The sequence below is a fragment of the Cucurbita moschata genome, unplaced genomic scaffold, assembly GCF_002738365.1.
Source record: "Cucurbita moschata cultivar Rifu unplaced genomic scaffold, Cmos_1.0 Cmo_Scf00002, whole genome shotgun sequence".
NCBI lineage: Eukaryota > Viridiplantae > Streptophyta > Magnoliopsida > Cucurbitales > Cucurbitaceae > Cucurbita > Cucurbita moschata.
The window spans coordinates 3,416,923-3,429,733 of record NW_019268518.1 but is presented as its reverse complement, the minus strand read 5'-3'; the positions used below and the strand labels follow the sequence as shown (position 1 = coordinate 3,429,733).

The following is a 12,811-nucleotide window of genomic DNA, read 5'->3' as shown; positions in this document are numbered from 1 at the left end:
CTCGAATCTGATTTATCGTCTCACATGTTCTTTTCTTCATAGGTTATCAAATGGGAGGGAGTTTTTTCTACCATTAGGATTATCCACTTACCAAAGTGGCATGATACCCCTAACGTGCCAAATGTTAATCTTTTTCCTTCAATGGGAGCGGGGCTTTTTTCTTTGATAATCTATTTAGGGGGTCTTTTTCTTGCCTGCTTCTAGCGGTTTATCTCAAGGTTTGCTCCTTACTGCAGTTGCTTGTGCATATGATGGGACCCTTGTCGCAACACCGGAGGGACATGAAGATGTAAAAAGAAGTGCTTGTTGTGCTAGGCTTCGTGCTTTTAGTTTAGCTCAAGGTTTGCTCTTCACTAGAGTTGCTTGTGCATATGATGGGACCCTTGTTGTCACACAGGAGGGACATGAAGACGTTAAAAGGAGTGCTTGTTGTGCTAGGGTTTGTATTCCCTAGAAGCCTCCCTGTATTCACCGCTGACGAGGAGAAGGAGAAACAACCAAACAAACATGGTTCTTGGATCATGGTTATAGTATTGTATTGAGAATCAATCTAAATTTTACTCGACTAATTATGATTTTATAATTTTAAAAGAATGATCTGAAGTTAGAAACTTTACACTCACACGTTGTGTTCAAAATTTGATCAAAAATATATATTAAACTGTTGAGATATGATCAAATTAGTCGACTGTGATGTATCTACCAGGAAAGTCCATATAGGACGTTAATGTGATTTGATTAATGATAACTATTTGAAATTAAGCTTTTATTTGTTTTTACCGTAACATAATAATAATTACATAAGATTTTAAATAAATAAATCTGATAAAATTCTCTCTTGCTGACGTGGCACATTCCGAGCTTCTCGTTTCTATAAATAGACAGAGATCAGGATGAAGCCTCACTCTGTACTTCAATGGCGGAATTAAGCCCAATCTCAGTCTCGAACCTCAGTAATCGTATCCATTTCTCTTCTTCTTCTCCTCCTATAAACTCCTCCCAATTGTTCAGCATCACAGCCAAGCGTTGTAGCAATTGCAGAAGCATAAGCAGAAGATTAGGGCTGGGATTGATAGCTTTAATGGCGTCGTCGTCTGTAGCCTCGACGCCTGTGAGAATAGCGAATGCTTTGGATCTGAAATTGATAGCGCCGGAGCAGAGCTTCGAGGAGGCGGAGAGCGGAATCAGAGGCCATGCGGAAGCGGTTTTGCAGGTGAGAGGTTTAATTGAATCGGAGTCTTGGAAGGAAGCGCAGAAGCAGTTGAGAACCAGTTCGCCGCTGCTGAAACAGGATCTGTACACTATAATTGAATATAAACCGCCTGCCGAGCGACCTCCTCTCAGGAAACTCTATTCTCTTCTCTTCAACAATGTTACTCGAGTAAGTTTGATTTGATCGTTTGAAGCTTGACAATGCCTTAATGATCTTCTTCAATTCAACTCTTCTGTTCTTCAATTCAACTCCTGTTCTTCAATTTTGACGATTTGCAGATGGATTATGCAGCGAGAGATAAAGATGCGGAACGAGTTCGGCAGTGCTACGATAACATTGTGATGGCCATTTCTGACATTTTATCCAGAATTTAGAAAGATAAACGAAGGTTCTCGATTCTCCAGCCAATGATCGTAATACTCTTTCCAATCTTTTGTTTTTCGATCTTATAACTTGACATATAAACACAAAGTATTGGAAATAACATGTAGAATACAATGATGAACGTGCATTGCATACAATTTAGTGCCGAAGTTTGGATCTCAATAGTGTTATCATCAAATAGATATCACAATCGTCACATTCAAACGTGCATATCCTGGAGATTGTTCTTTGCAGAAAAAGGAAAATTAGTACGAGCAATTTCATCCAAATTAATATACTAGTTATACAAATCACCATTTTAATTGGGTTCGTTTTCAAATTATCCAAAGAAAAATAAGATAACAAAACACGTGTGGAGAAGAAGTTGTGGAGCTTTTTCCCTTAGCTTCCTGGTCTCAAACCTATGCAACTGTTTTTAACCAAACCAAAGTTTTGGAGCTTCAGGCTACTTTAGAAATTCATTTTGATATCTAAAAAAAAATTGATTCCATTCCATGTTTGATTCAAAGTGCTGCATGTTGAAATAAAAACTCTAGTAAGAAAAGATTGTAGACGTTAGTTAGTATGAGTGAATTTAGTTTAAAGGGAGACAGAAAAGTCCTCCTTATTCTCATCCTCGTCACTTATTTCATTTCATGTACTATTAACATAATTTCTAAACAGAAAAGTCCTCCTTATTCTCATTCTCGTCACTTATTTCATTTCATGTACTATTAACATAATTAATTTTAATATTACCACCGTCTTTACCAATTAAAAAAATCTACAATAAATTTTTAGTTTAAATATTACAATTAAAGTCTCACTATAGACAAAGCATATATATATATATATATATATATATATATATATATATATAATTTTTTTTTATTATGTATTGAAAATATATTTATATTGAGCGGGAAAAGGTGAGGAATTAGGCAGAGACTAAGAATATAATCCCGTCTTGAGCCCATTTATCCCCCACTCCATCTCCATTCCCTGTCTAAACAAAAAATCTCCACCTTCAAGACGGGCTCCGACTGCATAGGTAAAGGTAAAGTGAACTATCAAAACTTTTATTCCCTGGTCAATTAAAGAGCTCCAACCCGACTGACAACCCTCATTGTAGCTCATATTTGACAGTTGATCCATCATCAATCAGGAAGAATATATGGATGAAAATGGAAAATCAAACATATATGTCACTTCTAATGTCTTAATAAAGGGTGGTGATATTTTTACTCAGCAATACTTCCAATAATGTGATTCAATTGAAGGGAAATAAGAATACGCCAAAATTACTTATAAACTACATTGACTACCTTGATATATCAATGAGCTTAAAAGTCCCTTACAATCAATCTAACCACTATATAAAGAAGAGGTTCCTACGAAGTTGATTAAATGCAAAGCCACTAATAAATACATGACCTCCAGATGGTAATACTCGGAAAAAGAAACTTTGGTTTTGAAAGGGAAAAAAGAATTAGCTCACCCGAAAAATCCAATATAACTCATGTAATCGAAGCAGGCGAGACCGACTCAGCTAACTTCATTACGAAGAGATGACCATCTTCTCCAACTTATTTCACAATGGACGGGAAGGAAGCATGCTCAATCTTCCATATTTGATTCTTATCTTGTCATGTACTCTTTATCAACCAAAATAGTTACAATTATCATGGTGACCCAGAAACTCCAGGGAATAGTTCTGATATTTTATTGAAAACGTCCATGACCTACAAGTGCACCCAAACAGAAAAGGTATAACATTAGAATTTGTTTAGAGTGAATCATATTGATACATATTTAAAGAAATGAAGTAATGGAGATCAATGCGATCTGCCAAAAGGATAAGAAAAATAAGCCCAAAATATTACATGAGGGGTATTCAACAAAGACAAATTGAGACAATTCACTGCACATGTGAAAGAACAGAATGTAGTGTGATGATGTTTTTTATTTCGTTAACTCAATGAAACTAGAAAGGTGCAAAGTGCAGCTGAGAATGACAAGTTAAGGATATAAAATATATATTAACAATCTACAAAAATAACCCTCCCACCACCAGAATCAGTAAAATGCAATTCTGAGTTTATGTCAACATGTAGTCGGCATAACTCTACTTCGTTCGAGTTCTATATAAACCGCATGAAAGATGAAAGTACAAGAACAGTATCAATTTAATGTACCTCTTTGTCATTTTGATACTTTGTTATACTCAGTGGGTTTTGTGAACACTGCAAAAAGTAAAATCAAAATGTTAAATTTGAACAAAAAAATGTATGAACCTTCAGTAAAACATACTTCCATGATGGCTGCCTGAACTCTTGGATTTTGAAATGCCATAGCGATTTCTGGATTGGCCATAATCTTTGAAATAACTTGGTCAGGTGTAAGCCCGATTTGATCTGTCATAGTTGCAGAAAGAAAGAGTAGGCTCAGTTATTTGTAATATTTATAAATGAATAATGAATTGAAAAAACATGTGAAAAGAATATGATTTTGTTTTTGCAGTCTCTTATATGTGGAAAAAAACTGTTTTTTATTCTTAAAAACAAAACCGTTTTGATTTTCATTTCCAACCAGACACCAATGAACTCACAAAAACATATAGATACAATAAATGAAACTATTAATTTTGAGTATGCATGAATCGTAATCTTGCAATTCAATTGAAAGAGTATATTTAAATCAATTTCTGCATTGCTGTAAGAAGAGAAACAAACATTAGCATCAGAAAACCAAAACCGAAGCAAAGTTGACAGACTTCTGAGCTTATCAATTATTTTGACAACAAAACAACAAAACAACAAAATGTCGGTCCATATTTTTAAGACTGGCATTATATGATTGCATCAGTCACAGAAAATCATATACATCATCCGCATTTCATCTATATATGAAACATAGGGTGCCATAGAAAATGCCGACCAGAGAATAGTAATCAAGCAGAATGTACAAAAGCAAAAAAGAACGATTTGACTGACCAAATTGCTGCTTAACTTCAGGGCTGTTTAGATCGAAGTTTTTCAAGGAATCCATGAGACTGTCGTCCAATTGAGGGCCTCCACTCATATTGTTACTGAGATTAATAATTAAAGTAGAAAAAACATCACGTTAGAAGATGGTGTTATAGCATATACTTCAAACATATTAGCAACTCTGCAAGAAATCTCGCCAATTCGTAATGGAGAAAGAAATACTGAAAATCTAAAAGGACTACACATTTACACGAATAGAGAGCATTAAAAAGGAGCAAATCTATAAAACTACCAAAGGAGGAGTGTCGATCATTAAAAATCCTCCCATTCCTCTCACACCAAGGAGTCTAAAAGAAAATATGATAAAAAAATAAAATGAGAAGGCATTGAAACTAGAACTAGAAGTAGTGCGATTACCATTTCGCATGTCTGGCATATATGAAATAAAAATAAAATTCTATATTAAGTACTGCGCAAATAAAGATCATTAAACTCTATAAATTATAAAAAAAATAACTTTTTTATATCTTCTCAATGACTGAGTAACTAAGGTCACTTGATCTTTCAATATTCAAATGTTGAAAAACTCATAGGACTTTAACATTACAAGCAGGCGACCACCATGGTTTTTTTTGTTAAATAAATAACTCAGACAACCTACTTAAGGCTTAAGAGTTGAGTTATGGGTTATGGTATGGCTAAAGACCACTTTCAATCTATCTACTAAGACCTTTCCTATAATCCTCTATGGCTCCAACCAGGCCACTCCAAAAGCCACTTACCATGAGGAAACAATACTATCTCCACGAAGTATCAACATCAAGTTCACATAAGCTCAAAAGAAGGGGCGAAAGTTTAGAAAATCTTATTCTTAGTCGCAACCCACAAGTCAATGTTATGACAGAAGTATTAAAAGCTAACTCAAACATACTTTAAGTTCAAATCCTCTTCCTACTTTTAGATTAAATCGGAGTTCTTTAACTGACTGAATGGCAAATGTTTGGTTCGAAAACTTGCTTGGAATTGAGAATGGAGAGCATAGGAAGGCCGCCTGAAGAAAATAAGCTATACATAGACTATGAAAGGGTCTATAGAAACCAGATAAAAGTGACCCTTTACACGAACCTTGGATATAATTTTTTTAATAAGAAACTAAGCTTTTATTGAAAATTATGAAATGATGTACAAGGCATAAAAAATGAACTTTAGATAAATATTAGCTTAAAATAATATGGAACACAGGATAAATTGCATTATGCATTTAAATTACAAATCATGCTGAATAGGAAAAACTTTAGATTCCAATATCACCAAGCATGTTCTGCAATTGCATACGTCAATAAAATCAAATACAAGACTCAGGTATGGTTTCAGAAGTTTGCAAGCACACAAAAGTAAAGAAAGCAACATCAAAGATGGCTCTCAAACTAAGATAATATATAAGAAGCCTATGAACAGAATTAAATAATTACTTTTTAAAGAAGAAAAACAAGAATAAAGAAACTGTACTTACAGCATTTCTTCTAATTGTTGACGATACTGTGGATTTTGCATCATCCCTATTCAATATAGTTCAATTAATAAGGGATGCCATGTTGGAGATTAAGCAATAAAGTAACTGATCAAGTAAAATTCCAAACCAAGCATATGTTACCCATCTTCCAAGTTCCAAGTATGCTCCCAAGAAAATCACAGGAACTCGAGAAATTTATTCTAGGTTATCAAGTTTAAAATAAATGTTTAGAAATTCCAATGTTGTTAATAAGATCCATAATCTGAATTTAAATGTTAATAATAAAAAAGGGTAAAAAGTGTAGGCTATTTATTGTATCTCTCACCTTTATATATCTGAGAGGCTGCTGAAGAATAATACTACCAAATATGCGACCCTTTAAGATTTTTATTCTAGAACATTAAAATAGCATTGAAAAACTTGTCTTGCATCTTGTTACAATCACTTGGTAAAGTTAATTTCTTCCATGCATTCACTGCGCCCACTTTGTTCACACTTTGTTCACACGTATGTTTTGTCTTATTGGTTAATTAATTTTCTTCTTATTTACTTCCAGCATAACCACCCTCCCTCTCTGTGTTTCTTCTTCTATCTTCATCAGAAACGCCCATGGGCCCTTTTCTTCATCTTATTGATTTATATCCTCCTTTCTCATTGCTTAATAGAAGGCATAATGACTGATGATGTAATAATCAATAGACTTACACTTAAATGTTTCTGGATTTCTCATCTCCTCGGGCAAATGGCTGTAAGATGAAAAACAAGTACACTTTCTTTCAGATATCAACACAATTTCAAGTATTCAGGAACCAAATTTAGCTCTAAGCTGCTTCAGAAAATGATCATACAAGCCACATGTATATTCAATAAGACGAGCAATAAAAGATCCCAAAAGGCAGAAAAGATATGCACCTAGAAAATAAGAGGGCATTGAATGCCCAGGACATGGCCGAAATCAAAATTAACATTCATGCATAATGGAAAGTCTTCTAATCAAAACCTCAATTTAATGAAAAGAAAGAATTGGTGCAAGGAAGTCATTGTATCTGATTCTGGCCCTATGACAAGACATGAAAATACATGTACATCATTCTTTCAGAATAACTAATGGTAAAAGAGGTGTTTTATCAACAGGCAGGAAAGGCAGTTGTTAGGATCCTCACTGACTTGGAGAAAATGAGAGAGTAACTATAGACAGCACTAAAACCATTAACCCAGTTAAAGCAGCTTTCATTTGAATTTCCCCGGAGTGTCTCCTACTGCTGAAACTTCCAAGATGAGCCTTAAGACACATTAAATAGGTGAAAATCAGAAAGCCTATCCTTGAGCTGGTTGATAAGAACACCCCAAGTTGATGATTTCAGCAGTGAAACTCCAAAAATCTAGGAGAAATTTTAGAAACAGGGTTTCTCAAAGATATCATCTGAGTTTGAAAAGAGGGGAATTGTTAACTCCAACACCTGTGAGAAAGAGAAGATGAAAGGGATGGAAGAGCACTTACTTTTCAAAAGGTGGCAGAGCTACACTTATTTCATCCTCTCTAATATTCCTACTTATGCAAAATGTCAATAAATATCATCAGGACTACTGAGAAAATTATGAGATTTCCTTGAGGAAAGGGTGCATGAAGGTAGTCATTTTTCCAGGTGGAATAGTAATTCCTATCATTAAAATAAATAAATAAATAAGTGGGCTAGCTCGGGCAATATCCAGTATGAAAATCAGGCTTAAATCTCCAAGAGATCGTGAAGAACTCCTCTATATTATCCTCTATGGAACTCTATTATATAGCAAGTACAGTTTGGAACTACAGAACCCGTACAGGGATCAAAGTCCCCATCCTTGGATTATTATTACCAAATTGGCTTGATGTATTGCAAGTTCTTCGCATTCAAATGTGTGAAATAATGTCTATTTCTGCACATTACTTTTACATTTTTATTTCGGATACAGCAATGAGTTTTCACTGATATAAACATACATATATATATGAGGAAACCAAATCATAAAAATTCCAAAATGATGAAGTAGATAAAGAGTAAAAGCTGCTTACGGATATATCATCTTCTGCACTGTCGGATCTTCCATCATTTTCTCCACAGCTTCCACTGATAAGACTGAGCCAGGTTTCCCTAATAGGCAAGAATGTCAGAGACTATATTAAATTTTATGTGATAACTAAACTGTGATAATATACATTCAATCATGAATTGCGCACCTAGCAGCAGAAAAATAACAAGATCAAAGAAATATAAAATAAATTATTTGTATGAGACAGAAATATCACATAATGGTTTAAATTTTATAAGGGTCGTGCCATATGTAGATCAAGGATTTTCCTAAGCTCTTATCTTTCAAGACTGGACTTTAAGTTATCATCTATTTGGCTTTACTTTCTATTTAAGACTTGTACAGAGAGAAAACGGAGAGGGTGGAAAAAAGAATAACATTAACGAAGAAATATTATCATTGATTATTATCAACTTACGGCTGAATTGTGATCCCTCTGAACCATCAAAAGCCGGCTTAGAAGCAGCTCCATTCTGTGGAAGCTTCATAAATAAATCAAAGAGTAAATCAACATATCAACGCAAGCCATCACAACTACCAAAAAAAAACTTACTTCCTCAGTAGGCTGAGAACTCTTTGGAACACTCGAGTCCACTGTATCTTCTTTGAACGGACTCTTTTGCTCCATTTCTTCTGGAGCAACGTCTACAAAAGCTGTGAAAAGTAGATATTATAAATCCTTCCGAGTCTTGATACGAAATGTCAGAAAATTCAAATTAATATCTTATAAAGTTAGCTTAGAAGAAGCACATAGACTGGCTGGAACATCTGCAATCGAAATATATGTGCATATATTTACAATGATTGCATACTACTGTGCTGGTACAATCAAGAAATGAGAATGGGACCTGTCACCTATTACACTAGATTTTGTGAAGCCTATTCCAAAAGAATTGAAGCCTTGACATTAAGGGGTGGAGATTGCCAAACCTCCTTTCACATATCTCTAGTTATTAAGGACCTACTTATCTAAGAATCTTACTACAAGCAAAGTGGTGGAATGTTGCACTTAGACAGCAGAAATGGAATTTCTAAAATTCCTCAAAAGACATCTAAAAAAACTAACAAATATACATCCACACAGGCAATTAAGTACTTGAATGGTTCGTAATTATTAGAAAAGGAACAAGAAAGAGCATAAACCATACAAAAAATTCATCGATAGTTCCAGGTATCCATATAGGGCACTTCACAAACTAATCCAGAAGATTATGGAACGCATTGTTCACACCCCAATACCAAGAAGAAGAAAAACAATAAAACCCTGAAGTTTTTTTAGTTTTAAGCTCATCAGAAGTACAAAACTGCAAACCTTGCAATTTATCCCTAACATTCGAGCCTCCAGTCAAGAGAGTATTCTCTTTGGAGCGCATAAATCAAAATCAAATCATAATTGATCAATCAAGAAAACCATCATATTGAAATAATGTAATTGGAGGAGAATCCTTGGGTACCAAAATTCTTTGCTTCCTTGTCCTCTGTCACAATTTTGGCAGTAGTAACTGGTTTGTCTTCAACTTTTGTTGCTGGTACATCAATTGATGGAGCAGGTTCAGAAACAGATGGAGAAACTGCTCTGCCAGTCCCAAATGTTGGAGGTATTGGAAAAGGTGATCCGGATGGTGAAGGATTACTCATTGGGCCATTTTGAGAATTCATTTGAGACATCATCGTCTTGAAAGCTTGTTGCATAGCATATTTCTAAAACACAATTGAAATGAAATTCATAGGAACAAAAGAAACACACAGATAGGTCAAGGTTAGTAATGATCCAAGTTGTAATTTATATACAAGAAAAACACACAGATAGGTAATTTGTACTAGGTTCATTGAACACATGAATCTTTTTATAAGGGAAACAGAACTTTGGGATAGGCCACCGATCATTACTGTTTACAAAAGAAAGCGTGCAAAGGGTGGTGATCAATTTATTAAATAATGATAGAACTTAGTCAATGGGTAAGAGTATGAAGAGACAACGTATTCATGGAAGAATGGAAAGGGTTGAAAGAAAACTAATATAAGTAGTACTATAGTAGTAGAAAGATGTGACGGATGCTTATGTAAAAGATAAGTAGTAACACGTAGGAGAGAAGGAGACTCCCGAATTTCCCTCAACTGTAACTAGGCTCTCTTAGACCCATGTAAGTCCTACATCTTTTGTTAATACACAAAGAAACGTCAGAGTCATGATACCGAAATCCAAAATGATAGCATATATTTTTCTTACGTTCAATGACTGATATCGTGTAGAGCTCCAAGCAGAGAGAATAGACATTTTAGGAAGAATATCAGAGCAAGCTAAGAGAGAGCTATGGAAGACCGACTCTAGCAGGAACGACAGCACCCGAAGGACATAAGGCACAATTATATCCCCATACCTTGATGAAGAAAACTCACCTTCAAGTAAGAAGCCACCTGAAATTTTTAGAACTTGTTAAAAGAACATTCGGGCTAAAAGCTTCTTGATAAATTTAGTCACATCCGCATAAGAAAAATATGCAGTTTAGACATACAGATTTGGTTCTCACTCACCCAAGTAAATAATGCTGAAAGCCCAACACCAACACCCACCCAAAAGAGAGGCGACCCTCTAAAAAAGTAGACAACCAGAATATTAAAGAGTTATAAAATAAAAAGAAAACAGAACAGAACAAAGCTGCCAGGAACTGAACATAGTTTTTTGTGTCATATCTACTCAATCAAATCTGTTTCTTCTCAGGAAAAAAGTGTAGAATGAACTTCAGAAACATACAATTGAAAGATAAGGGAACGAAAATTTACACATAAGAGGAAGGGGGAGGAACCGAAACTGATGGAACACCAACAGAAGACGATTCATTGGTGGTTGTCGAAGAAGAAACACTCGCAAACCGTTCAGCCACTGGTTTTGACGATAAGAAACAAAACAGAGAACAACGAAATGCGAAGCCGAGTGAATTACTGAAGACTGACTACAAGCTACTTTCAAATATCAATTTATACAACGAATTCGACTATTACCGACAATACGTTGGTTGGATCGACGATTAACGGCAGAAGCATAAATTCTGGGACGAGATTTAATCCAGGACGTAGCGAAGCGCCTGGTTCCGCATAATTGATTGGTTCTGGTGGCAGTGGAGAAGGTAGGAGTAGAAGAGCAGCCGAGAAACACAAACTTGGGAGGAGATGCTAGGGCTAAAGTGAGTCTGTCCATTGATTTGTTCTCAGTTTGGTCGGGTGATAAACAGCGAATGATTATGGGAAGAAGAAGAAGAAGATGAAGATAGGCTTGGAATCGTTGAAAAGATTTCGGCTTGGTTCAGGGTGTGTGGAGAGCGTGCAAGTTTTCTGTGCAGAGTTTACTGCTCCCCGCTGGGCTTGATTTCAGTCGTTGGTTTGGATCATCACCTCGCGGGCTCATGCTAAATGCCTATTTTGTTACAAATTTAAACCTAATTTACAAAAATACCCCACAAACTTTTTATTGTATTTCAAAATACCAATGATTTTTTTTTTTTTTTTACAATATATTTAAACAATTTTTTAAAATATTATAACCAAAATACTTTTAAAAATTATTTCGAAATATTTTATTGTTAGTATATAAATGGAATCATTCCGAACTATGGCTAAGAAAGTGATACACATTGAATACATAAAGGGATTGGATCATACAACCATAATTTTAGGTTCTAATATAGCTGAATGTCATGATTCATGTCTACATGTCTATGCAGTTTATGACTAACAATAAAGTCACTTACTTGCAATTTGGTCACTTATTAAATGTTCTTTTCAAATAAAATTAATAATCAATGCTATTCTAGACCATTGTCATGGATAATCATAATAGCATTAACTTCTCTATGCGTTTTAGTTAATAAATTTGTATATTTAAATTTGTTCGAGATTTATATGTGGTAGTTATAGTTTTAAAGATATTTCCGAGAGGAGTCCAAATAAAAACTTATTATCAAGAGATTTCGCTTGTTTAAAAGTATTAGTGGAAATTGGTGCAGGTAGCCGCAACACCACAAGTATTCTGTGCAGGTAGCTGCAACAACACTACAAGTATTAGTGGAAATTGGTGCCCGGCAACAACCAGTTGTGTTTTAAAAATATAAATTTATAAAGAAAGAGAGACACAATTTTGAATCGTGTTTTAAAAATAGAAGATTTTGAAACGTATTTTAAAAATAGCATTTATAGGAGAGACACTAGAATGGTTACAGGAGAGAGACACATGTTCGTGTTTTAAAAATAGCATTATTATAGGAGAGAGAGACACTATAACTGTTATAGGATAGAGACACTAGGATTGATAGGATTGTTATAGAAGAGAGACACTGAGATTGTTATAGAAGAGAGAGAGATTGAAATGTGTTTAAAAAATAACATTATTATAGCAGAGAGACACTAGGATTGTTACAGGAGAGAGACACATAGAACCAGAGATTAAGACACTAAGATTGTTACAAGAGAGACACATAAAACAGAGATTAAAACGTGAGACATAGAGAATAGAAATTGGAACGTGTTACAGGAGAGAGACACTTGAAACGTGTTACGGGAGAGACACATAGAACAACACTTGAAACGTGTTACGGGAGAGAGACACATAGAACAGATAACAGAGATTAAGACGTGAGACATAGAGATTGAAACGTGTTTTAAAAATAA

At 34.8% G+C, this 12,811-nt stretch overlaps 2 protein-coding genes across 5 annotated transcripts; one reads left to right on the top strand and one right to left on the bottom strand.

Annotated features, from left to right (window-relative positions):
- The first annotated feature begins 904 nt into the window (after positions 1 to 904).
- LOC111462819 (psbQ-like protein 3, chloroplastic) lies at positions 905 to 1,759 on the top strand. Of its 2 annotated transcripts, none has more exons than XM_023106586.1 (2): positions 905 to 1,381; positions 1,505 to 1,759. In XM_023106586.1, the coding sequence occupies exons 1-2, from the start codon at positions 917 to 919 to the stop codon at positions 1,553 to 1,555; spliced, it is 516 nt and encodes a 171-aa protein (XP_022962354.1). In that variant the 5' UTR covers positions 905 to 916; the 3' UTR covers positions 1,556 to 1,759. The 2 variants fall into 2 exon arrangements, with proteins under 2 accessions (XP_022962354.1, XP_022962345.1); XM_023106577.1 differs by having other exon boundaries at positions 1,492 to 1,759.
- A 1,063-nt stretch (positions 1,760 to 2,822) lies between these two features.
- LOC111462116 (protein TIC 40, chloroplastic-like) lies at positions 2,823 to 11,527 on the bottom strand. Of its 3 annotated transcripts, none has more exons than XM_023105811.1 (14): positions 11,150 to 11,527; positions 10,931 to 11,033; positions 10,682 to 10,739; positions 10,547 to 10,564; positions 9,601 to 9,847; positions 8,700 to 8,800; positions 8,565 to 8,628; positions 8,130 to 8,208; positions 6,782 to 6,822; positions 6,077 to 6,122; positions 4,570 to 4,664; positions 3,887 to 3,990; positions 3,772 to 3,819; positions 2,823 to 3,318 (listed from the first exon to the last, which is right to left on the bottom strand). In XM_023105811.1, the coding sequence occupies exons 1-14, from the start codon at positions 11,343 to 11,345 to the stop codon at positions 3,259 to 3,261; spliced, it is 1,260 nt and encodes a 419-aa protein (XP_022961579.1). In that variant the 5' UTR covers positions 11,346 to 11,527; the 3' UTR covers positions 2,823 to 3,258. The 3 variants fall into 3 exon arrangements, with proteins under 3 accessions (XP_022961579.1, XP_022961596.1, XP_022961587.1); XM_023105828.1 differs by having other exon boundaries at positions 8,565 to 8,619; XM_023105819.1 differs by having other exon boundaries at positions 10,931 to 11,030.
- Positions 11,528 to 12,811: the final 1,284 nt, after the last annotated feature.